At 40.5% G+C, this 23,335-nt stretch overlaps 1 protein-coding gene across 4 annotated transcripts in view; it reads left to right on the top strand.

Moving 5' to 3' along the window:
* The first annotated feature begins 2,389 nt into the window (after positions 1–2,389).
* CD101 (CD101 molecule) overlaps positions 2,390–23,335 on the top strand; it is a 40,163-nt gene continuing 19,217 nt past the window's right edge. For 2 of the 4 annotated variants that reach the window (XR_011565726.1, XM_019956732.2), the window contains exons 1-5: positions 2,392–4,422; positions 11,845–12,225; positions 13,585–14,001; positions 17,804–18,190; positions 22,456–22,839. Coding sequence is in view for 3 of the 4 variants with exons in the window: in XM_019956732.2 (XP_019812291.2) it covers positions 4,380–4,422; positions 11,845–12,225; positions 13,585–14,001; positions 17,804–18,190; positions 22,456–22,839 (1,612 nt within the window). In the remaining variant the exon portion in view is untranslated. Of the gene's footprint in view, positions 4,423–10,500; positions 11,454–11,844; positions 12,226–13,584; positions 14,002–17,803; positions 18,191–22,455; positions 22,840–23,335 lie in introns of those variants that run through there. The other 2 variants (XM_070785844.1, XM_070785845.1) reach the window with 2 other exon arrangements.

Below are 23,335 nucleotides of genomic sequence, written 5' to 3'. Positions count from 1 at the left end.
AGCTCAGTTGGTAAAGAATCTGTCTGCAATGCGGGAGACCCCGGTTCGATTCCTGGGTAGGGAAGATCCACTGGAGAAGGGAAAGGCCACCCACTCCAGTATTCTTGGGCTTCCTTTGTGGCTCAGCTGGTAAAGAATCTGCCTGCAATGCGGAAGACCTGGGTTCAATCCCTGGGTTGGGAAGATCCCCTGGGGAAGGGAAAGGCTACCCACTTCAGTATTCTAGCCTGGAGAATTCGTCCATGGGATTTCAAAGAATCAGACACGACTGACCGACTTTCACTTCACTACTTGGTTGTGTGTATTTCAGGAATACAGGGTCCTCTACATTATTGGCAATGATTGTCTCTGTGGTCAGTGCTTATTTCTAACATAATTCTCTCTTCAGTGCATGTAGCAGATTGATTGCATAGGTGGCCCCAGTTCCCTTCCACTTCTTTTGCTTTGCCACTTTGCTGTTTCCTTCACTCAAGAGATGGAGTCTATTAACCCATCTCTTGCTTTTGGACTTGGCCGTGTGACTTGCTTTGATCTGAGGATGTTAGCAGTCATGATGCAAGCAGAAGCTTTCCAAAGTACTCATGTGTTTCTCCTAGTCCTTTTGGACCCCTGACATTACTGTGAAAACGTGCCCAGGCTAGCCTGTTCAACGACTGTGAGAGGGAAACGTGCCCAGGCTAGCCTATTCAACGACTGTGAGAGGGGTCCAAGCTAAGGCCATCCTAGATCATCCAGCTCTCATCAGCTGATCCATAGGCTTGTGAACAAAAATCTGTACTATTATTGTATGCCACCAAAGCTTGCTATTTGTTATGCAGCAATAGCTAACTGATACAGTAAATTTTGGAGCCTAGGGGATAACCCATGACTTCTACAACTATAATGGTGAAAAAATTCTTGTACTTCAAGCCCTACTGATGCTATAGTTAACCACCTGGAGAGGTAGTTTGAAATCACCATTCCAGGTAAGCTGCCCTTTAATTGTTCCCTGAATGCAACCTGTATATTCCTGCTTCAGTATCTTTGTACATTTCATTTCTCCCTAGGGAACGTCCTTTCTTCTCTCTTCCCTATTTGAATCATTCCAGATCTCCAAAGACCTAACATAAACTACATAAACCAACCTTTTCTGAATGACCTCTGGCTGCCCCCTGCCTGCAGTGGTCCTGCCTGAGTCATAAAATGGATACCCAACACAGGCTGCCTTCCATGGCTACCATTTCTTATCTACAGTTCTTTAGCAAACTAGATTCCAACTTCCTGGAGGGCAGGGCCTATTTTTTACCTCTTTTATCCCCCAAGCACTGCATCAGTTCAGTTGAGTCACTCAGTCGTGTCCAACTCTTTGCCACCCCATGAATTGCAGCATGCCAGGCCTCCCTGTCCATCACCAACTCCCGGAATTCACTCAGACTCACATCCATCAAGTCAGTGATGCCATCCAGCCATCTCATCCTCTGTCTTCCCCTTTTCCTCCTGCCCCCAATCCCTCCCAGCATCAGAGTCTTTTCCAATGAGTCAACTCTTCACATGAGGTGGCCAAAGTATTGGAGTTTCAGCTTTAGCATCATTCCTTCCAAAGTACACCCAGGGCTGATCCCCTTCAGAATGGACTGGTTGGATCTCCTTGCAGTCCAAGGGACTCTCAAGAGTCTTCTCCAACACCACAGTTCAAAAGCATCAATTCTTTGGCACTCAGCTTTCTTCACAGTCCAGCTCTCACATCCATACATGGCTACTGGAAAAACTATAGCTTTGACTAGACGGACCTTTGTTGGCAAAGTAATGTCTCTGCTTTTGAATATGCTATCTAGGTTGGTCATAACTTTCCTTCCAAGGAGTAAGCGTCTTTTAATTTCATGGCTGCAGTCACCATCTGCAGTGATTTTGGAGCCCCCCAAAATAAAGGAAAGGACAGGGCCTTTTAACTGAAGATGTTAACATTTGTAGGTTGACATGGAGAAGGGTTGTTGTTGTTCGGTGTCCTTGCTAATGAATAAAACCAAAGGGAGAGCACTGTGTTGTATACCTAAAACTAGCACAGCAGTGGTGGTGGGGGGTGGTGGTTTAGTTGCTAAGCTGTGTCCAACTCTTGCGACACCATGGTTCCTCTGTCCATGGGATTTCCCAGGCAAGAATACTTAAGTGAGTTGCCATTTTCTTTTTCAGGGGATCTTCCTGACCCAGGGATTGAACCTAGGTCTTCTGCACTGTAGGCAGATTCTTTACTGACTGAGCCGCCAGGGAAGCTCAACTAATACAGTGTTATATGTCAATTATATCTCAATTTTTAAAAACTTGAAAAGAAAAAATTAAAAAAGAAGTTAGAGGCTTCAAGGACTTCCCCAGTGGCCCAGTAGTTAAGATTCCATGCTTCCACTACAAGGGGCAGGGGTTCGATCCCTATTCAGAGAACTAGGATCCCACGTGCTGTGTGGCATGGCCAATAAATAAATACTTTTTTTAAGTTATAGGCTTCCAGATGAAAGCTTGTAGAATCTTACCCTACTCTACTCTAATTCCCCCTGGGAAAATAAATCATAAAATGCTACTTTTCCCTGAAGATTCCTGACTTCCCATTCTCCTCAAATTAGATACATTCTTTCTCTTCTTCAGCTCTCCATGTCTCGTTGCCACCGGTATTTCTCCTAGTGGACCTCCCAGAATTTACCTTATGTGATAGCCAGTCATGTTCTTCTTTCTTTCCTGTTCACCTGCACCAGGCTCCACCATCAAAATTTCCTAAGATCAGAGGCTACACTTTTCCATGTGTGTCTCTGGCACCTGGTAAGGTGCTTATCCTAAAGCAGGTGCTCCGTGAAGTAATTCATGACCTCATCATCTCTCCCAGCTCTGGCTTTATGTTAAATGCCCTAATTCAGGCCCGTACCATTGCTCCTACAGAAAATTGCAAAAGGCTGTATCTGGCCTTCCTGCTTCTAGCCTTGCCTCCCTTCCTCATCTTGGTGCTCAGCTTAAAAGGAAAACATGACCAGGCCATTTTCCTACTTAAAACACAAGCCAACAAACAACGTCTTAATAGCTTCCCTTTTCTATAAGGTTAAGACCAGTTTCTTAGGCCTGGTGTACTTGACCAACTCAGGTCTGTTCCAGCCCACCTCCATAGACCCTTCTCCCTTCACACCAGCCTCTAACTTTACTCCAAGAGGGCACAGCTGATGCATCACGATCCATGCTGGATTGTCTCCCCAACCGCGCACCTCGGCGCCCCCCACTTCCTCCCTGGTTGCCTCAGGTGACCCAGCTGATCTTGACCCTCCCTCCCACCCACTCACTTCCCAGACTCCCTTGAGGTACCCCACTGATTGTTGTGCTTGCAAAATTACCTTGTGGTTATCTGAGTAAGTGGAAGCTTCCTGAGAACAAAGACTTTGTATTGAGTTGGTCAAAAAGAAACATTTTGTCCACCCCAGTATGTGCAGCACCTGCCACAGCACCCAGAAGATTAAAAAAAATAATCGTTGGATGGATTGGTGGATGGATGGAGCAGGGATCTGCTGTAACTGTGGCCTGAAGCAGACCAGACCATTCCTGACGTATCTAAATAGAGGCCTGGTCTGGAGAACTAACATCCTTAGTAAGCTTGTCCCTTGTACAGTCTTGTCTTCGAGTACTAGGATTAATTTGGCCTGGATTCAGGGCCATTCTTAGTGGCCAGGTCCACACTGAGCAGCTGAAGATTCCCTTAAATGTTCCTTGATATCCATTGGGCACTTCCTATGTACTAGATGTTGTTCTGAGCACTTTCAGTGAATTAGTTCATTCAATTCTCACAGCAATCTTATGGGACGTACACAGTATCTCTATTGTGTAGATGAGAGTTAGGAAATGTTAATTAACTTTTCTAAGATCAACTACTAAAATCAGAGTCTGTGTGCACACCCAGGCAGCCTGATTCGAGAACATGCCAGCATCACCGCCACCTCATGTTTCCCTGGGTTCCTGTTTTCCACCTGTGCTTCTCTCTTTTCTCAACCCTTTCCTCTCCCAAGATGGGAGGCAAGGTAAGGGCTAAGAAGAGAAAATTTCTTCTTGATTGTTTTATTTATTCTGTCTACTTAAATTCCCTCATTATGACCTAATTATGCATATTTAGCCAGAAGGAGGTCATCTTTTCTTATTTGTATCTATATATAATTACCTGCCCATGAAGATAACTTTTCACACCGAATTTGAATGATTATCAAAGAGCCATATAAAGCAAACTGTATTGCCCTTTGCAGGCCATCTCTGCTTCTCAGTGGGCTGGAAACCGCACGATTGCTTCCTCTTTATCTTTGTAGTGAGAGCGCAGCATTTGTCACTCGGCGTCTGAGCAACTTCAGTGACACCACCAGGAAAGGTCTACATTGGTCCAAATGGCACGCTTCCCACATGTGGCATCATTTTTTCTCTTTCTGAGTAAGTGTCATACTTTTGTATGTTACTGTTGCCACAGGAACTAGTCAAACAGAGACTGTAGGGTGATAAAATGGGACAGTTTGGTCTCTATAGGGAAAACACGTCTCCGGTGCTGGCAATCATTTTTGACTTTTGATGATGTTCTTGGCTACCTAGACAACCTTGATTCCAGGTGGTGCAATGCTTGGTTGAGCCCCATGAACCTGATCCCATAGGTTTTTATATTTGTGTGCGTTGCTAGATCTGCCAGTTTTGCTGGCCCTGCCTTCACCTTATTTTCTTGGGCTAACTGATTCCTGGAGATAGGATGAGGCTTAACTCTTCAGACTGACAGGGGATGCCTGATAAGAGCTTGTCTAGATTAATTTACCTTGGGGATGTGGCTGGATGAAAGGCTTATGAGAGCATGTAATAGTTTTAGGCTAACTTAAAAGAAGGTTCTGACTTCACCTGTGAGCTGAAGTGGGCGTTGACTACTGTAAAGCTGAGAAGGGGGCAGGAAGAGTCACATGGCTCTGCTGAGGGGCATGTGGAAGGGCCTCAGTGAGCCTAGGGGCATTTGTACATGGTTGAACAGGGTGGAGGAAGTAGAAATTTGGGGGTGGATGGAGAACAGATGAACTGGGAAGGGCATGAAATAGTTTCAGAGCAGACAGAACAGGGAGCAAGTACTCTTTAGTGCTATGGGTTCGTTTAGCATCTGGTGAAGCTCATCTTCACCCCCATCTCAGAACAGTTTTTAAATATATAAATTAAAACATATAAGATTATAGGGAAAAACAATCATATTGAAATGCAGTTATCAAAATATTTTAAAGTAAATCATAATGTAGTCATTTATTTTCTTCTTTATTCATTATATGATAAGATCTAGAGGTGGTCTATTAACCCCCAAATTTCAATTTAGTAATGAGTGTGAACAATATTTCAAGACTCTGCAATAGATGTGATGTGAAAATATCTATGGTTTGTTGTCTACCTTCATAGCTGAAGAAAATACTGAATTTCCATAAAGGTTAGTGAAAATAAAGATGTAGGGTGTTTTTCCACCCAAGTTTACGAACTCTTTAATCCCCCAAGTGGACTCAGGTTTAAAACTTCTGCTTTAGAGTGACTAGATGGAATTAGTGAAGGAATTCTGACAACAGGGGAACGAAAAGAGCTTAGAATCAGAGTAACCAAGGCTGTGGCTAATAGACAAAAAGGGTGCTGCATTCAGCTCAGAGGGGCGCTTAAGAAACCCTTGGCTTGAATTGAACTGGGCTCATGTCTCAAAGGACATTGGGTAGTGAGAGGTGAAGGATCTGGGGCCTGATGGGGGAGATAGCCTGAAGGGGAAGTTACTGGGAGCAGTTGCTGGTTAATTGCTACCCACCAGACTGGCTTTGCAGGCACTGATGACCAGGAGACTGTTGGGGTCCTCTGGGGACTTGCCTGCCATGTTCCTACTTGTCTTATTTGGGTATCTGAGTGTGATTCTCAAGTGTCTGTGCCTTGTGTCTCTGAACTGTGTTTTGGCTTGTGTAAGGGGAAACTGGGCTTACATTGTGCAACAAGTCAGACGGTTGCAAATTTTGTGTCTTTTTTTTTTTTCGGGGGGGGCGGGCGTTGGCGATGGGGGGTGAGCGGTCTGGAAGGCCTGGGAAAAGGAAAGTAACCAAGGTTCAAAAAGGGGAAGCTGCCAGGCTTTCCCTAGTTCATTTGAACCATTACCTGAACTGGGTTATACATTTATTTCTTCTAAATTTAGATTCCATAAATACTAATTTTGTATAGAGCCACATATAATTTTGTATAAAAACACATTAATCAGAAAGTAACTTGAAAAAGATGTTGCAAGCCTGCTATTTGTCATTACAAATACAAAGGGAGAAATTAAGGAAATACACTAAACGATGGATGATCAGTTGAGCACTTGCATTGTTTAGCAAATGTTTACCTTGTCCTAATTAATTTTAAAAAATAAATATGTAAATGTATATGTATGGCTGAGTCCCTTCACTATTCACCTGAACCTATCACAACATTATTTAACTGGCTATAACCCAATATAAAATTAAAAGTTCAAAAAAATATGTAGAGACTGATGAATCCTGTTAGAATATGGGCCCAGATGAGGTTAAAGTCATGGATAAATGAGTCCTTGGACTTAGCTTTCTCCTCTTGGTCTGTCACCACTCACCCTAACTAGCTGCCCTACAAATAAAAGTCATTAACTTGGGAGGGTCCTGGGGAGGACATACTGTTTGTCCTACTACGACTGTATTCATGGAAAAAAAAAAAATCCACTAAATTATGGATGAAAACGCTTTCAGCCTCCAAGCATGCAGAGATTTTGTATGGGTAAAGAAAGAGAAGTTGTTTGTTGTGTTTGATGTTCTCCAGCTAGGTTTTGTATAAGGTGGAAGTATTTGAAGTTGCTGTTTTTGTATATCAAAAATGGTCAGGTGTGGACCATTTTATATAGTTCAATCAAATAACTTCAATTCAAATAACACTGAAATAGAAAATTTGGCAATGCCAGTGATGTTTTTGAAAAAAAACCAAAACCATCAGGAAATTCTTCATGTATCAAAAGTGTTACTCTGATGCAGTATGTCATTATTAAGCTGTGTGTGCATCAGTCAGCAAGAATCTGCTGTCCAGAGGTGCCTAACCATCTGTCCATTAAAACAGAAAGCAACAGGCCAGTCCTCTAAGGTATTTTCCTCTTTTGGAGGAGAGATATGTGCAACATCCCACAGAAAATAGATTTATAATAAGATGCTTCAAGTGTATGATTCCCCATGCATGACCATTTGAACTGGCCTCTGTCCATCATTCCTTTGTACCTCCATAATGCCTATTAATCCTTCACATTGTCTTTTTCACTTTTCTGAGAAAGTGGTACTCTCCCAAACAAGTTCTTGACCTCATGCTTCCACTAAGACCTTACTGCATTCATCATCATCTCTCTGGCTTCATCCATCTCTCTCCCCTCAGCAGCTCCTCTGCCCATAAACATGCAGAGGCACCCGTGTCCATCTGTCCTCACTGCTCTGCCCCATTGAGCTGCTCTTTCTAACTACCACCCTATTTTTCTCTTTCCCTTCTACATGAAACTTCTTGAAGTAGTTTAGTTTAAGCTTCTTGTAGTTGCTTCTTACCCTTGAAATGCTCTGCTTCTGCTCTCTTGAAATCTCTTTTACAAAGATCACCACTGACATCCTCATCATCAAACTAAAAGGACACTTCTCTGCCTTTCGAATCCTTACCCTCTCAGCAGCATTCAGCAGTGCTGACAAGCTCTTTCTTCTTGGAACTTTTTGCTCCTTTGGTTTTCAAGCTGCAGTGTACTGGCTACCCTCCCACCTCCCTGATTCTTCTTTCTGTAGCATGCATTTCTCATCTTATTTCCTAAATAGAGAGATCCTCTAATAATCTCTCTTTAGCTCTCTTCTTATATCCCCTAACATTTTCCACTACTTAACGTGTAAATGACTTAATCAGCATCTACAACCCAGAACTCTCCCTAGTTACAAACAAGTGTTTACAGGAAGCAGTGAGGAAGCAATGGAGACAGTCAGGAATTTGACATTGGTAGATCCAAGTTCAAGTCTGGCTCCACCATTTACAACTTTGACATTGCTAAATACGGGAATATCACAGAGTTCTTAAGATAACTAGATGACAAATATTTTCAAAGGGTATATTTTAAAGTATAGAAAAAGATACAGATATTGACATATATTTTAATAATATTTCTAAATAATTGCTGGATTTCCTTGTTTATTCCATAGCACTCTAATTTAGTGTTTCCAAGATTAAATTCTTTATCTTCTCCTTCACCCTTGAAAGCACAATAGTACTTCTTCCTGATAGCCTTATTCCTGTTAATAGTACTGTTACTCCCAGTCACCCTTACAAAATCTGGTATCATCTTTGATTTCCTCTTGTCTTCCATCCACCTCTTTAACTTCCAAGCATCTAAGACGCTGAAAAACTCTATAGATTTATCTCCACAGTGGCTCTCAAATTATAGCCCCTTTCTTTCCATTTCTACTGCCTTCATCACTTATCTCCTGAGCTTCTGTAATTATCTGATATCTACTTCTAACTCCATCATCCTACACACCATCAGGTTAATTTTACTAAGAATTTTATAACACTTCCTGTGGGTTCCCCATTGCCTATCAATCAAGCCCAAACTTTTAAACATGCCAGTTAAGCCCTTCATGCTTTGGACTCAAAATTTCTGCCCAATCTTACCTCTTTCTATTAGTCTTTGTGTAACCCACCCCCGAATCCAACTGATTACTCCCTATTTCCTGAACAATTCTTTTGATTACTACTTATACAGTCTTTTCATGAAGTCTCCTTCACTGAAAAATACCCTTTCTCTCCACTTAAATTGCCATAACCTTCTCCAAGGTCCATTTTTAATACTATCTCTTCCATACACCTTACCTATTTTCCTCCTCTAAAATGTAATCTCTCCTTCCTTCAAATTCCTCAAAGAAGTTTTATCATATATCTTTCCAGGAGAGATGACAACCACCCTACTTGACTAAATTGTAAAATCGAGAAGTCAGAGACTATCCTAAACTCATCTTCATATCTTAGTCTTTGAAGCATCAGAAATACTATAAGTGGTTAGATAAATATTAATTGAATTAGCAACTGAAGCAGAAGAAAATAAAGTACTACTTTTCACAATAAAATGTTTCAAATGTACCCATCTCTCTGAAAAGTCATAAAAAATCTGGAGTAAATGCTGCCTAGGCACAAAAAATAATATTGTGGAAACATCCCCTGACATAAATGTATCAGTGGAACCTCAGAAATCATATTTTTTAAAAAATTTCTACTGTGCAAATATAACACATAAGAAAAGGGACTTCCCTGGTAGTCCAGTGGCTAAGAATCCACCTGCCAAGGCAGGGGACACGGGTTCGATCTCTTGTTGGGGAAGATTCCACGTGCTGCAAGGGCAGCTAAGCCCACGTGCCACAGCGACCGAACCCGTGCTCTGGAGCCCCTGCTTGGCAACAAGAGAAGCCACCGCAAGGAGAAGCTCTCTCACACCGCAATGAAAGATTAGCCCCCGCTCACCGCAAGTGGAGAAAGCCTGCTTGTAGCAACGAGACCCAACACAGCCAAAACTTAATTAATTAAAAAGGAAAGCTAATAAAACACAGCAATGAAATTTAATAAATAAAAAGTAAAAACCATGTAATCGCTATGCAGGAGAAGAAATAGAACATCGCTAGGACCCTAGAATCACCCATCTACCTTGCTGTATGCCCCACCAGATACACACACAATCACTTTACTGACTTCCATGATTACTACTTCTTAGTTTTTTTAAAAAAAAAAAAAAAAAAGGTTTAATTTCTTTTGTTTGCATCACTAAACAATACAGTGTGGGGTTTTTTTGCCTTTCTTTAAATTTTATATTCATTTTGCATACAGTCAAAACGATTCTAAGTGTTCAGCATCTTTCCTTAAACACAGGGATCCATGTTTCTGCAGCCAGCTGCAATTCACTCACTTTCATTTCTGTATAAGATTCCGTTTTATGACTGTACCATGGCCTGCCTGTTCTACTACTGATGGACCTATAGGCTGTCTCCAGTTTGGGGCTGCAATGAACGGTGATGCTGTGGATGCTTTCCCATGTGTAGGCTGGTGCAGTGCTCACATTTCTTTAAGATGTATGCCTAAGACTGGCTAGCATTGCTGACAATGTTTCACATTGCCTCTGTAGAATAATTTTTTGGTAAATAATATTTTAAAATTTGACTACTGTATGGCGTAGGGAACTATACTCAATATCCTGTAATAACGTATAATGGAAAAGAATTTGAAAAAGAATAGATACATAAGTATGTATAACTGAATCACTTTGCTGTACACCTAAAACTAACACAACATTGTAAATCAACTACACTTCAATAAAAAGTCCTGTTTTGAAAAAAATTAAAGTAACAAAATCTTTTCTCATATTTTCTAACTTCTATTCCTAAGTGCTTATTACAAAAAAAAGCCTAGTGTATATGTATCATATTTAACTGGGATTTATGAATAAATTAGTATATTTTAAATGATTACTGGAAATGTATACAGTTGGTTGATTGATTGGATGTTTGTTTTCAGTTTTGCATTGATTGTATCCATATGCAATTTTTAGTTGACTGCATCGTGACCAGTTACACTTTCTCCCTGTTTTTGCAGGTCCCCTCCTATCAGAACTGTTTTCATTCTAAAATTTCTATATTTAACCTTACCATGGTCTCTGTAATGTCATTTTTCCTTTCTCCCACTTTTTTTTCCAATCTGGTCTCCCTTACTCTTTGTCCTTGTGGATTCACAAAATTCAGCAGATGCTCTGCTTCTTCCATTCCTGCTTATGAACTCTACTCTGTAATTCCGTAATACCAGTAATTGCTCCCTGCTGGACTCTTCTGATGTCTTTCCCCTCGGCCCTAGGCCCCGGGGAAAGACCTAGCTCACCTTTGTGGCATCTCTATCACTTGTTCATTGTTCTTTCTATAACACAGAATAAACCAGCCTTTAATATTAACATAAGAAATAAACACATACACTTTAATTTCTTAAAAAGTCTTGATTTTGAAAATGTGTATGTCAAAAGAAATATTATCACTAAATAATATTTTCTCCTTTAGATCTAATACTTGAGCTTTGTCCTAACATGAAGCATTCCACTGTGATCCCAACAGAAAGCTTTAAATAAGAGAGCAACTAAACTAAGTCTGATCCCGGATCCTGTTGGACTTGACAGTCATCTTTTATGAAGCTTTTCAATAAAGCTGTAGTGGCTCTTTAAAAAATTACAAAATGAAAAACCCTCTATGGTATAGAAAGGAAGTACTGCTGCTTCTTCAGATGCTAAGTTTAGCTAATCTTGCACCAGACCTGGCCGGGAGCTACAAATAGTTCCAACCAACCAGCAGGAAAAGGCATAGCACCAGGGCAGTACCATGGACTCGGTCTCTCCAGCAATCATTTCTGTCAGGACAGCTCGATGACAGGTACCTAAGAATTGGAGGCTTGAGGAAGTATACTGAGAATTTTTCCATAAAATAATATAAAAGGTGAATTATCATACATCATATTTACTTCAGGTGCACTTAGGTAAGTAGGTGTATTTTATAGAAGTGGTCATGTTACACTGATGAAGCTATTCTTTTTTAAGAGACTAGAGATTACTCTAGAAGTTAGAATTATAAAAGGACAATTAACTCATCAAGCCATTCCACTGCTCCTCACCCTGAAGAAGGTATTGAACATTTGAGTTGATTATAGCTAATAACCTGCGATCTCATTTTCTAGAACTGTAATACAGGGAGCTACATAATGTGGCACATTGGGAACTGGAGCACTAATCTATTTTTATTCCCTTTTCTTTCTCCTACTTGCAAGCTAAGCTCAGCATTGGCCAGCGAGAAGTAACAGTTCAGAAAGGACCGCTGTTCAGAGCTGAAGGTTACCCCGTCAGCATTGGCTGCAATGTAACTGGCCACCAAGGACCTTCTGAGCAGCATTTCCAATGGTCTGTTTACCTGCCGACAGCCCCGACACAAGAAATCCAGATCATTAGCACCATGGATGACACCTTCTCTTATGTGGTGTATGCAAACCGGGTAAAAAGTAGGGAAATCTACGTGGAGAGGGTCCAGGGTAACTCAGTCTTTTTGCACATTTCCAAGCTCCAGATGAAGGATACTGGCGAGTATGAGTGTTTTACACCCAACACTGATGAAAAATACTATGGGACTTACAGTGCGAAGACTAATCTTACTGGTAAGCTGTGTGTGCTTCTTTGCTAGCCAGCCCCTGACAAACCAGAGTCTCCATCATAACAATGCCTTGCACTGTGACATGGCTTTATATTGTTCTGTTCGTTTTAGCAAAAGAGCCCATGAACCCCTCTGGATATTTTGGAGTTTGTCACAGATAGATATCTCATGTTCTCTAAACCTCTCAATTCATTTTCCCAATCAACTTTGTCATGAAGAGTTAGATATGATGTGGTATTCCTAGGCCTTGCCCACAGCTATCCATAGGTTGATAATAACACAGCATCAGACAAAGCTTTGAGAGTTCTCATGTCTCTTCTTGGAAGCAGAATATTAACTTGATAGAAGAGCTGGTATTGATATAATACATTTATATATAACACGACTGAGTGACGGAACTGTACTGAATATCATACGAAGTAAGTCATTAATGTGGAAATAGTTATTCTCAAACTACCATTCTCTAGTGTATTTTCCTATGTGGCAAGGATCATATTTGAAATTACTGTTTTGTCCCTTTGCCTAGAATATCTTATCACTTCCTTTTCAGCCTAGCAAACTCCTACATATACTTTCAAACCCAGTTTAAACATTTCCTCTCCGGTGAAACCTGTTCTGACTGTTGTGGGCAGTATTCCCATCTTTGTTCCTTGTTGATGTTCTATTCACACCACTGTTATTAGCACTCACCCAGTTTATGTGGTAATTGGCTTCTTATATGACCATCTCTGATCTTACCCCAAGCACTGTAAGAGAACATTTACTTCACTCCCTAGCACACTGGTTAGCACTGAGTAGAGGCTCAATAAACATTCATTGTTGAATCTAAATGTTGCTTTCACATAAACTTAGGCTGTGTGATCTCCTTTGAGGAGGAAGAGAATGTTAGGGTATAGGATGGTTATGAAAACTTTGGTAAGGGTTGCATTTTGGCTCTGAAAGATAAATCATAACAGATTATTTCAGAACTTTGTTTTATAAAGGAGCAGGTGAAGGCCCAAACAAGTGAAGTGACTTGTTCCAGTTCCTGGAGTCAAATAGGGACAAACATAGGATCAGAATATAGGTCTTCTAGCTCCTTGTGCTTTTCCCATTTAAAACCTCTGTGTCTGAGTAGCTAAATGGGTTACAGACTGTGCTAAAAACATAACAGTGAACCAAGAGCTTTGCCAGGTTCCGTAGAGTGTATGTACTAGATGCCAATGTTCCTGTTGGTAATAGGTAAAGCATACGGCTGATGGGAAGCAACTCAAAGAATGTACTTTACAGATGGAGGGTCAGGCCACCACCTTCATCTAGAGAGGCTAGTCTAACTAAGCCTCTAATTGATCTAAGTCAATTACCATCATTCCTTTGTGTCCAGTTATTCCAGATACCCTCTCGGTGGCCATGGCTCCCCAGACTCTAAATAAGGAGGAAGGTGAGCAGTTGGAACTTACCTGTGAGGTGTCCAAAGCCACAGCTCAACATACCCACCTCTCTATCACCTGGTACCTGATGAAGGATGGAGAAGGAAGCCAAGCCAGCAAGATTATTTCCCTCTCCAAAGATTTTACGTTGCTCCCTGGGCCCTTGTTTACAGAGAGGTTTGCAGCTGGTGACGTGCGACTCGACAAGCTTGGGGTCACTACCTTCAGGCTGTCTATGGGGAGGCTCCAGCCTTCAGATCAAGGTCAGCTGTTCTGTGAGGCATCTGAATGGATTCAGGATCCTGATGAAACCTGGACTTCCATCACGAAAAAGCAAACAGATCGAACAACTCTCAGGGTCCAGCTGACAGGTAATTATCTTCTCAGGAAATTCATTAATATGCTAGTGGTGGGTATTTGGGGCATATCTTTCTGTTTGTTTGGGTTTTTTTCCCTTTTTTTGGCTGTGCCCCATGTCTTGCGGGATCTTGGCTTCCTAACAAGGGACTGAATCAGTGCCCTCAGCAGTGAAAGCCTGGAATCTTAATCACAGGACCACCAGGGATGGAGTCTTAACCACAGAACCACTAGGGAACTCCCGATTTTTATTTTAAAATCTTTGGTTGAATATAAAACAAGATCATTTAGAAAGTTTGGGTAAATTTTGCTTTTGTCATTTTTGGAGCATAAATAATAAGGATATTCATTTGGGGCTCTGTCCACAGGCTATGTCCACGGGAGGTTTTATATGGAATAAAATCTGTTGACTCTTAGGTAGATTCCACAAACCATACAGGGAAATAGTTCTGTTGCCATTTTTGCCAGGCTCTGTGTAAGCACTTCAGCTGCATTATCTAACGTAGTCCTAACAACCAGCCTCAGAGCAAGTTGTCAAATACCGGTTTTCAAAACACAACCCAGAGCCCCAGCTAATGGTCTGCCTAAGCTTGCTCAGCTGGTGAGAAGTGGAGCTGGTGTTTGAAGACAGGTGTGTCTCTCCAAGGCCCTCTCTCCACAGTCACTTAGGCCTCAGAATAGCCCCAGTTTCCAATGTGAAGCCTTGTCAGTGCTCCCTCCGCCTGACTCCTTTTCCTTGCAATAATGTCGCTCTTCGTGATCCATTGGCATTTTCACCAGAGCAAGCAGGAAGCCTCCATTGTAATTCCTGGTCTCTCCACATGAGCTTCAGTCCACTAGGAGGGGATCTAAAACCATAAACATTCAGGCTAACAGCAATGATCCAGTGGTGGTTGACTGAAGTTTTCTTTCTTCTTTTTTCTTAAAGAGGAGTATTATTCTGTTCCATTAAAAACTGTCCTGATGATGTTACATGTCCAAATTATACACGGGGAGTCCTGTGGAGACACATCATATATGCTTTTTTTTCTCCCCTTTCTTTGAAAATAAATTTTTTTAATGTAAAAGTCTTTATTTTTAAAATGTATTTATTTAAATCAATAAAAAATTGGATATGTTTAAGGTGTACAGTACTGTGTTTTGATATCTGTTTGCATTGTGAAATGACTATGATCAAGTTCGTTAGCATATCCATCACCTCACATGGTGTGTCATGTATGTGTAACACTTAAGATCTACTTTCTTAGCAAATTTCAGGTAACACCACACAGTATTACTAACTGTAATCATTAGATCTCCAGAACTTATTCATCCTGCATAACTGAAACTGTACTCTTTGACCAACGTCTCCCCATTTACCCACCTCCCACAAGCCCTGGCAACCACCAGTCTACTCTGCTTCCATGTGGTCAACATTTTTCGTTTCCACAGTCTTTCTGTGTCTGGCTTATTTCACATAGCAAAATGTCCTCCAGGTTGATCCATGTTTTTGAAAACAGTAAGATTTCCTTTTTTCTCATGGCTTAATAATAGTCCATTGTGTATATATACATTTTCTTTGTCCATGTATCCTTTGGTAGTCACTTGCGTTGTTTCCATATCTTGGATATTATGAGTAATGAACATAGTGCAGTATCTCTTTGAGACACCGTGTCGTTTCCTTTGGATATGTACCCTGACGTGGGGATTGCTGGGTTATGTGGTAGTTCTACTTTTAGTTTTTGAGGAACCTCCACACCGTTTTCAATAATGATCATACCAATTTACATTCCTACTAACAGTATACAAAGGTTCTTTTTTCTTCTCCATCCTCACCAACACTTGCTATCTTTTGTCTCATGATGACAGCCACTCTAACAGATGTGATGTGATGTCTTGTGGCTTCAATTTGCATTTCCCTGGTGATTAGTGATAAGCATCTTCCTTTCCATATTTTTAGCCATTTATATGTCTTCTTTTGAGAATATCTAGTCAGATCCTTTTTCATTTTTATGTCAACTTATTTGGAATTTTTTGCTATTAATGTGTATGAGTTTCTTACACATTTTGAATAGCAACCTCTTTTTGAATACATGGTTTGCAGATAATTTCTCCCATTTTATAGATTGTCTCCTCACTCTGCTGATTGTTTCTTTTGTGTACAGAATCTTTTTGGTTTGATGCAATTCTACTTGTCTATTTTTGCTTTTGTTGCCTGTGCTTGTGGGGTCATATCCAGAAAATCATGGCCCAAACTAATGTCAGGAAGGTTTTCCTTCTATTTTCTTTTCTTTTTTCCTTTGGCCATGTTGCATGACATGTGAGATCTTAGCTCCCTGACCAGGGGTCGAACCCATGCCCCCTGCAGTAGAAGCACAGAGCCTGAACCACTGGACCACCAAAGAAGTCCCCCCTTTTTATTTTCTTCTAGTAGTTTTTCAATTTCAGGTCTTGGGTTTAAATCTTCCATTCATTTTGAGTTTATTTTTTTTAATATGCTGTGAGATAGGGGTCCAGCTTTATTCTTCTGCATATGGATATCCAGTTGGTTCAACACCATTTATTGAAGAGACTATCTTTTCCCTGTTGTGTGTTCTTGGCACCCTTATTGAAGATTAATTGACAAAGATTCATGAATTTATTTCTGGGTTCTCTATCCTGTTTCATTGGTTTATATGTCTTTATGCCAGTATCATAGTTTTGATTACTGTAGCTTTGTAATGCATTTTGAAAACAGGTAATGTGAAGCCTACAGCTCTTGCTCAAAATTCTTTGGCCAGTCAAGGTCTTTTGTGGTTCTATATGAATTTCAGAATTGTTTTTATCTATTTCAAAATGCTATTAGAATTTTGACAGGGATTGCAATGAATCTGTAGATTGCTTGGGTGATATGAGCATTTTAATAATATTAATTTTTCTAACCCATGAACATGGGATATCTTTTCATTTATTTCTTTCATCTTCAGTTTCTTTCACCAGTGTTCTACAGTTTTCATTGTACATCTCTTTCACCTCCTTGGTTAAATTTATCCTTAAGTATTTTCTTCTTTTTGATACTATTGTAAATGGGATTATTTTCTGAATTTTTTTTGATAGTTTACTGTTAATGTATAGAGATACAACTGATTTTTTTCATGTGTTGATTTTGTACGCTGCAGCTTTTCTTAAATTCTTTATTAGTTTAACAGCTTCTTGGTGGAATTTGGTGGGGTTTTTTCTTTTTTTCTTTTGGTTCCTATATGTAAGAACATGTCATCTGCCAACAGTGAGTCTTTCTTCTTTTTTTCCAATGTAGATGCTTTTAATTTCTTTTTCTGTCTAATTGCTCTGGCTAGGACTTCCAATACCATGTTGAATAGAAGTGGTGAAGAGTGATCATCCTTGTCTTATTCTTGATATTAGATGAAAAGCTTTCCATTTTCCACTATTAAGTGCGATGTTAGCTGTGGATTTGCCATATATCACATATGCTTTTAACTTAGGAAAATTCCACTGGATATTCTCAGCCAAAAATGAGAGCAAGAAATCACAATTTATATCAGTTCAACATAGTATAAAATATTTTATTTTAAAAGATACATTACTATGTACTTTACACATCCATGCATTCATCTTGCTTAATAGTATTGCATTTAGAAAATCACATGTGTTGTTCTTTCCAGATAATTTAAAAAATAGTCAAGGGCATTTTGATTCTAGGCATTTCTTTGGCATCTCTGATCCCCCACATTAAATTCAATCCCTGTACTATCCTGATAGGAGATACCATCTCTCTCTGGTATTAAAGGGATAGGTGCAGTGACCTCTCTAAATATCTGCCTTGCTTTTGTTTCCTAGTGAGAGATTTTCAAGTCAACATTAGAGCTGAGAGCACAGTACATGAAGGAAAATCCTTAGAACTGGTTTGCCTGGTCATGGGCGGTGGCCAGGACCCACACCTTCAGGCCACTTGGTTCTTCAATGATGTTGAAATGGCCCACATTGATGCTGGCGGAGTTCTGGATCTGAAGAAAGATTACCAAGAAAGAGCAAGTCAAGGACAGCTCCAGGTTTCAAAGTTAAGCCCCAAGTCTTTCTCTCTCAAGATCTTCTCTGTGGGCCCAGAGAATGAAGGTGCATACAGATGTGTAGTGGCGGAGGTGACAAGAGCTCAGATGGGCTCCTGGCAGGTGCTTCAGAAAAAACAATCACCAGACAGCTTTGTGCGCCTTTGGAAACAAGCAGGTATGTGAATTCGGGGCCAGACACGGTTGGGCTGCATTTCGATGTCCTCCTTTTTGAGTACTGGATACCTTCATGGACACGGGAGGTCTCCTGAAGTCAGGTATCAATCAGGTCACTCTGAGGTGGAGTGGAATAAAGGGAAGCACCCAAACTAGCTGAAAACCTGGGAGCTTCCCAGGTGGTTTAGTGGGTAAAGAATCCGTCTGCAGTGCAGGAAACCCAGGAGACTCAGGTTTGATCCCTGGGTTGGGAAGATCCCCTATAGGAGGAAATGGCAAGCCACTCTAGTATTCTTCTCTGAAAATCCCATGGACAGAGGAGCCTGGTGGGCCACAGTCCATGGGGTCACAAAGAGTTGGACACAACTAAAGTGATTGAGCACGCACCCATATAGCTGAAGACCTGAGTCCTACTCCTGAGCCAATAAACAGGCTGTGACCATGAACACTCCATGTACTTCACTTCACTAATTCTCAGCTTCCTCAGTTGTAAGATAATCTAATTTCACTGTCTTTAAGTCCCTTCTTGCCATCTTAGATTCTTGATTCTATTTGCTATTATTTCTGATTGGTGTGTTGGGTTTTCTTTCAGCCGAGAATACCTGCATTCATGAAGCCCCTGTCTCCTTGTGTGTGTGTGTATTTTGAGTTGATTAAGGGAAAAGAGCTTATACTTGCCTCTTTCCTGAGAAATAAACACCCACATTACCCCCTCTACTTTTTCAACATCTTTCAGGTGTCTTTCATCAGTTCTCTGTGTTCTTAACCTGATACAGGGAACAATACTTAGTCTTAATTCTGCATCCACCCATGACACAGAGTAAGAAAAGAAGAAGCAAGAGTGGGCAGGCTCTATTGCCTGCATGTTGCTGTGATGTGGTGAGATGCCTATCTGACCCAGATAGGCTGGGTCTGATTATCTGGAAGGCCATCCAGCTCCTGTTAAGTTTCTGAAGGCTGTGTGACCTTAAGCATGTTTGAATAATCAGTGCTTTTTGTGTGGAGAGAAAACTGATAAATCCACAAGCAATACTACGATTTTCTGGGCTGAGTATTAAATTCAAAGTCTAGGAAGATGAATTGCCCCAAAGCAAAAACCAAAAAAATTAAATAAATAACAAACCCAAAATGAAGATGTCCTTGTTGTACTCGCTTATTGGAGGCATCTCCATAGACACAAACACTTCCATGCTCTTCTCCATCACCCCATTTGCTTGGAGTGGAGATGCACAGCTTTGGCCTAGATTGGCGAGCCAGGAAGTGTGTTGGTGTTAGTTTTTACACTAAACATTTGGTCTTTCTTGTTAGGATTCAGAAAAAACTATGTAGGCGTGTTTACATATTTACACAGAGCTAAATCTCAACCTTGTGTATCCATCTCCACTGGAGCAGAACTGTAAACCTTTCATAAACTCAGGACATAGGAATCTGTGCCAGAGGGACCAAAAGGTATGCTTTGGGGCACACAGATCACACGCCTATCAAGTAGGTGGTCTGCCCAAGCTGAAAATAATACTCTGTGCAGGCTGGAGTCCAACCTGTTTCTTTTTATGGAGAAACAGAAAAAGTTAGTAGCAGATTTATTAAAGACCCTATTGAGCACTTGGTTTTGAAACTCAAACCATTACTTGAGTATGAGCAGTTTCATCATCCCGTGAATGTTTTAAACAGAAGAGGGTACTTCCCTACCACTATGCAGGCGCGCCTCACGCATGCCTGGTGAGTGTGTCACTTCTGACTCAGAGACAGCAATGACCACAATAAAGTAAGGAAACCACAGTTTTTTTTAAAAAACTGAAACTGCTCGAAACCTATCATAATGGTTATATTTGAATAGTAAGATTATGACTAACAATTTCCCCTATAATTTTGAAACTTTAGTTATGAGTCTATTTTTAACTTCAAAAAAAAAAAAGTGTAATAATGCCTCTAATACCCCAAATTTGGAAGCAAGTTTTATATAAATATATGTTATGTTATATACATATATATATAATAGGTAGATATATATTAATCTATTTGTGGACATTAGCCTTCTTTCTGTCTTGGTAACATATGTTCATCCATAAAGCTGTTAAAGACAGAACTCTTCTTCAGCAGAGAAGATCAGTTTGCAAATTCATTTAGATCCTATTAAGATTTCAAATGCCAGTTCTGTTTTGTTTTCCTGGAAATTCCCTGGTGGTTCAATGATTAGGACTCCATGCTCTCACTGCTGAGGGCCCAGTTTCAATCCCTGGTCAGGGAACTAAGATCCCACGAGTCTAGAAAATATAAAATTTTTAAAAATCTTTTTATTTTCCTTTTCTGACTTTGAACACCTCTGCTCTCACGAAGGGACTATCATTACACACTAATGCTAGTAGCTCTCTTTTGCTGGGAACTTTTCCTTGCCAGCCAGGGTAAGCCCTTTGCACGTGTCATTCACTTAGTCTTCTCACAGTGCAAAAGTGAGGTGCTATTATTACCCCCTTTCCTTTACAGGAAAGGAAATTGAGGCTCAGAGAGGTTCACTTTGTTGTCCAGGGTAATTCTATAATAACTCCAGGGACCTTGGCCTTAAGCATGAGGCTGGGCTGCCTAGGATGCATGAGCTTGAGGGATCTTTGCATTGCCCGCAAAGCACCCAGGACAAGGCCTCGCACAGGAAGTATCTGTTGAAAGGAAGTCCACATTTCTGATCATCTTGAATTTTCCATCTGGGAGCCGGACTTACATTTACTGTTTTACACTGTAGTTCAGGTATAGGAAGGATGTCCCTTCAACCAACAATATATATGAGTGAATATATGATTTGAAAAAAAGAAATGTATATATATGTGTGTGTGTATAGGTGTGTATATATATATATATTTTAAAAATACTTAAGGGGGAAGTATATCTGTATTTATAGTATATATATTTATATATACATACATTTTCCCCCAAATAATTTTTTAAAATAAGACATTTTTAATTAAAAAAATTTTTTTATTGGAGTTTAGTTGCTTTACAATTTTGTGCTAATTTCTGCTAATTAACAGAAAAGCTAATCAGCTATACATATACATATATATACATATTAGCATATTAGCAGAAAAGCTAATAATCAGAAAAGCTAACCAGCTATACATATACACATATCCCCTTTTGTCACCACGGAGCATTGAGTAGAGTTCTCTGTGCCCCAACAGAGGTCCTTGTTAGTTATCTGTTTTATACATAGCAGAGTATATATGTCAATCCCAGTCTCCCAATTCATCCCACCCCTTGTTTCCCCTCTTGGTGTCCATATGCTTGTTCTCTACATATGTGTGTTTGTTTCTGCTTTGCAAATAGATTCATCTGTACTATTTTTCTAGACTCCACATATACGCATTAATACACAGTATTTGTTTTTCAACTTCTGACTTTCTTCATTCTGTATGACAGCTCTAGGTCCATCCAAGTCTCGGCAAGTGGCACAATTTCATTCCTTTTTATGGCTGAGTGATATTACGTTGTATATATGTGCCACATGTGCTTCACCCTTTTCTCTGTTAATGGACATTTAGGTGGCTTCCATGTCTTGCCTGTTGTAAATGGTGCTGCAATGAGCATTGGGGTGCATGTATCTTTTGTAATTATGGTTTTCTCTGGTATGTGCCCAGGAGTGGGATTTCTGAGTCATACAGTAGTTCTATTTTCAGTTTTTAAGGAACCTCCATACTGTTCTCCATAGGGTCTGTATCAATTTATATTCCTACCACCAGTGTAAGAGGATTCTCTTTTCTCCACGCCCTCTTCAAGTAATTGCTTTTTAATGGCAGTATTTTGAACAGAAATATAATTAACAGTACTTCTTCACTGTTCAGATACATACTAATTAGGGAAAGATAAGTAAGGAGAGGAAGGTCATTTTGAACTGTGAAAGTCTGAATTCTAGAAAACTAAACATTGAAATAAACACAGCTTCATTACTTTCAGTCTCATACACCAACTCTAATTAATTTAACAAAATAATACCATGTGTTTTCCCAACTAGATGTGCCTAAGGAACAAATCACTAAAACTTAGGGCAAACTGTAAATTGTTTACATGTAAATTAGTTCTTCTGGTGTTCTTTCTGCCATTTCTACTATTTAAGTGTTGATTAAATCTTTTATTCTGGGGGATGGTGCAAGAGTGAACAATTTGATTGGATTTGTCACAAAGTAGTCAAGTCTTAATTAATGAGAGTTCACTGTTTTTTAGAAAACTTTTCATTTACTCGAAATATCTTTTTCTTCTAAAACCTGTAATCCACAGCAAGAAATGTGGTCGTGTCTACCAAGAACCGGCAGCAAGCAGTGTGGGAAGGAGAGGCATTAACCCTTCTCTGCAAGGCAGATGGAGCTGAGAATCTCCTGACTGTGGCCTGGTGGCATGTCCCACAAAACCAGACACAGCCGGTGTTTGTGGCTGGCATGGAGCAGGATGGCACCGTGAAGCTGGGTGCTTCCTATGCAGAACTCGATAACCTCAGAAATGCAAGACTGGAGAAAATGGACTGGGCCACCTTCCAACTTGAGATTGCCTCCACCACCCTCACAGACAGTGGCATGTACGAGTGCAGAGTGTCTGAGAGGACCGGGAGCCAGGCCAGAAACCAGAGCTGGACTCAGAAGTTGTCGATCACTGTAAAGCCCCTTGGTAAGTGTCAGGGAAAGCCTTTGCTGAACTTGCATATCATCAGTATCTTCCTTCTGTAGTGGGATGCCGTGGAATTTGATTGCATGTCATCCTGAATCCTCTAGTTACAGTACGTATACCCCAGAATACAGAGCAGAGTCTCTGGTTACCATGTCTGCCAACTGGTCTCTAAAGTTTACTCATTTTTATAAAGATGGTCTTTAGGGTGCAACTTATTGTTGTTATTCAAGGCTAAGAACAAAATCGTATCATTTGGAGTAGACTTAGGAAAGAGATATGCCAAGCGAAGCGGACCCTCATACCTTCAGGCTTCTGACAGCTGCAGCCTGGGATTGCGGAATCTCCCTTGCAAGTGTAGAACAGGGATAGCGCACCCAGCAGTAGGGTAAGGGAAGGAGGCTGGCCAGCAGGGCTGGGGCGCGCCCCACCCCCTCAGTAGCAGCTGTCTAAGCAGTGGACTGGGGAAACACTGCCTGTTTGTTGTCTCTGCTGAGAA

The sequence above is a fragment of the Bos indicus genome, chromosome 3 (genome assembly GCF_029378745.1).
Source record: "Bos indicus isolate NIAB-ARS_2022 breed Sahiwal x Tharparkar chromosome 3, NIAB-ARS_B.indTharparkar_mat_pri_1.0, whole genome shotgun sequence".
Taxonomy (NCBI): domain Eukaryota; kingdom Metazoa; phylum Chordata; class Mammalia; order Artiodactyla; family Bovidae; genus Bos; species Bos indicus.
Note: the sequence above shows the minus strand (reverse complement) of the source record. Positions and strands in the feature narration are given on the sequence as shown.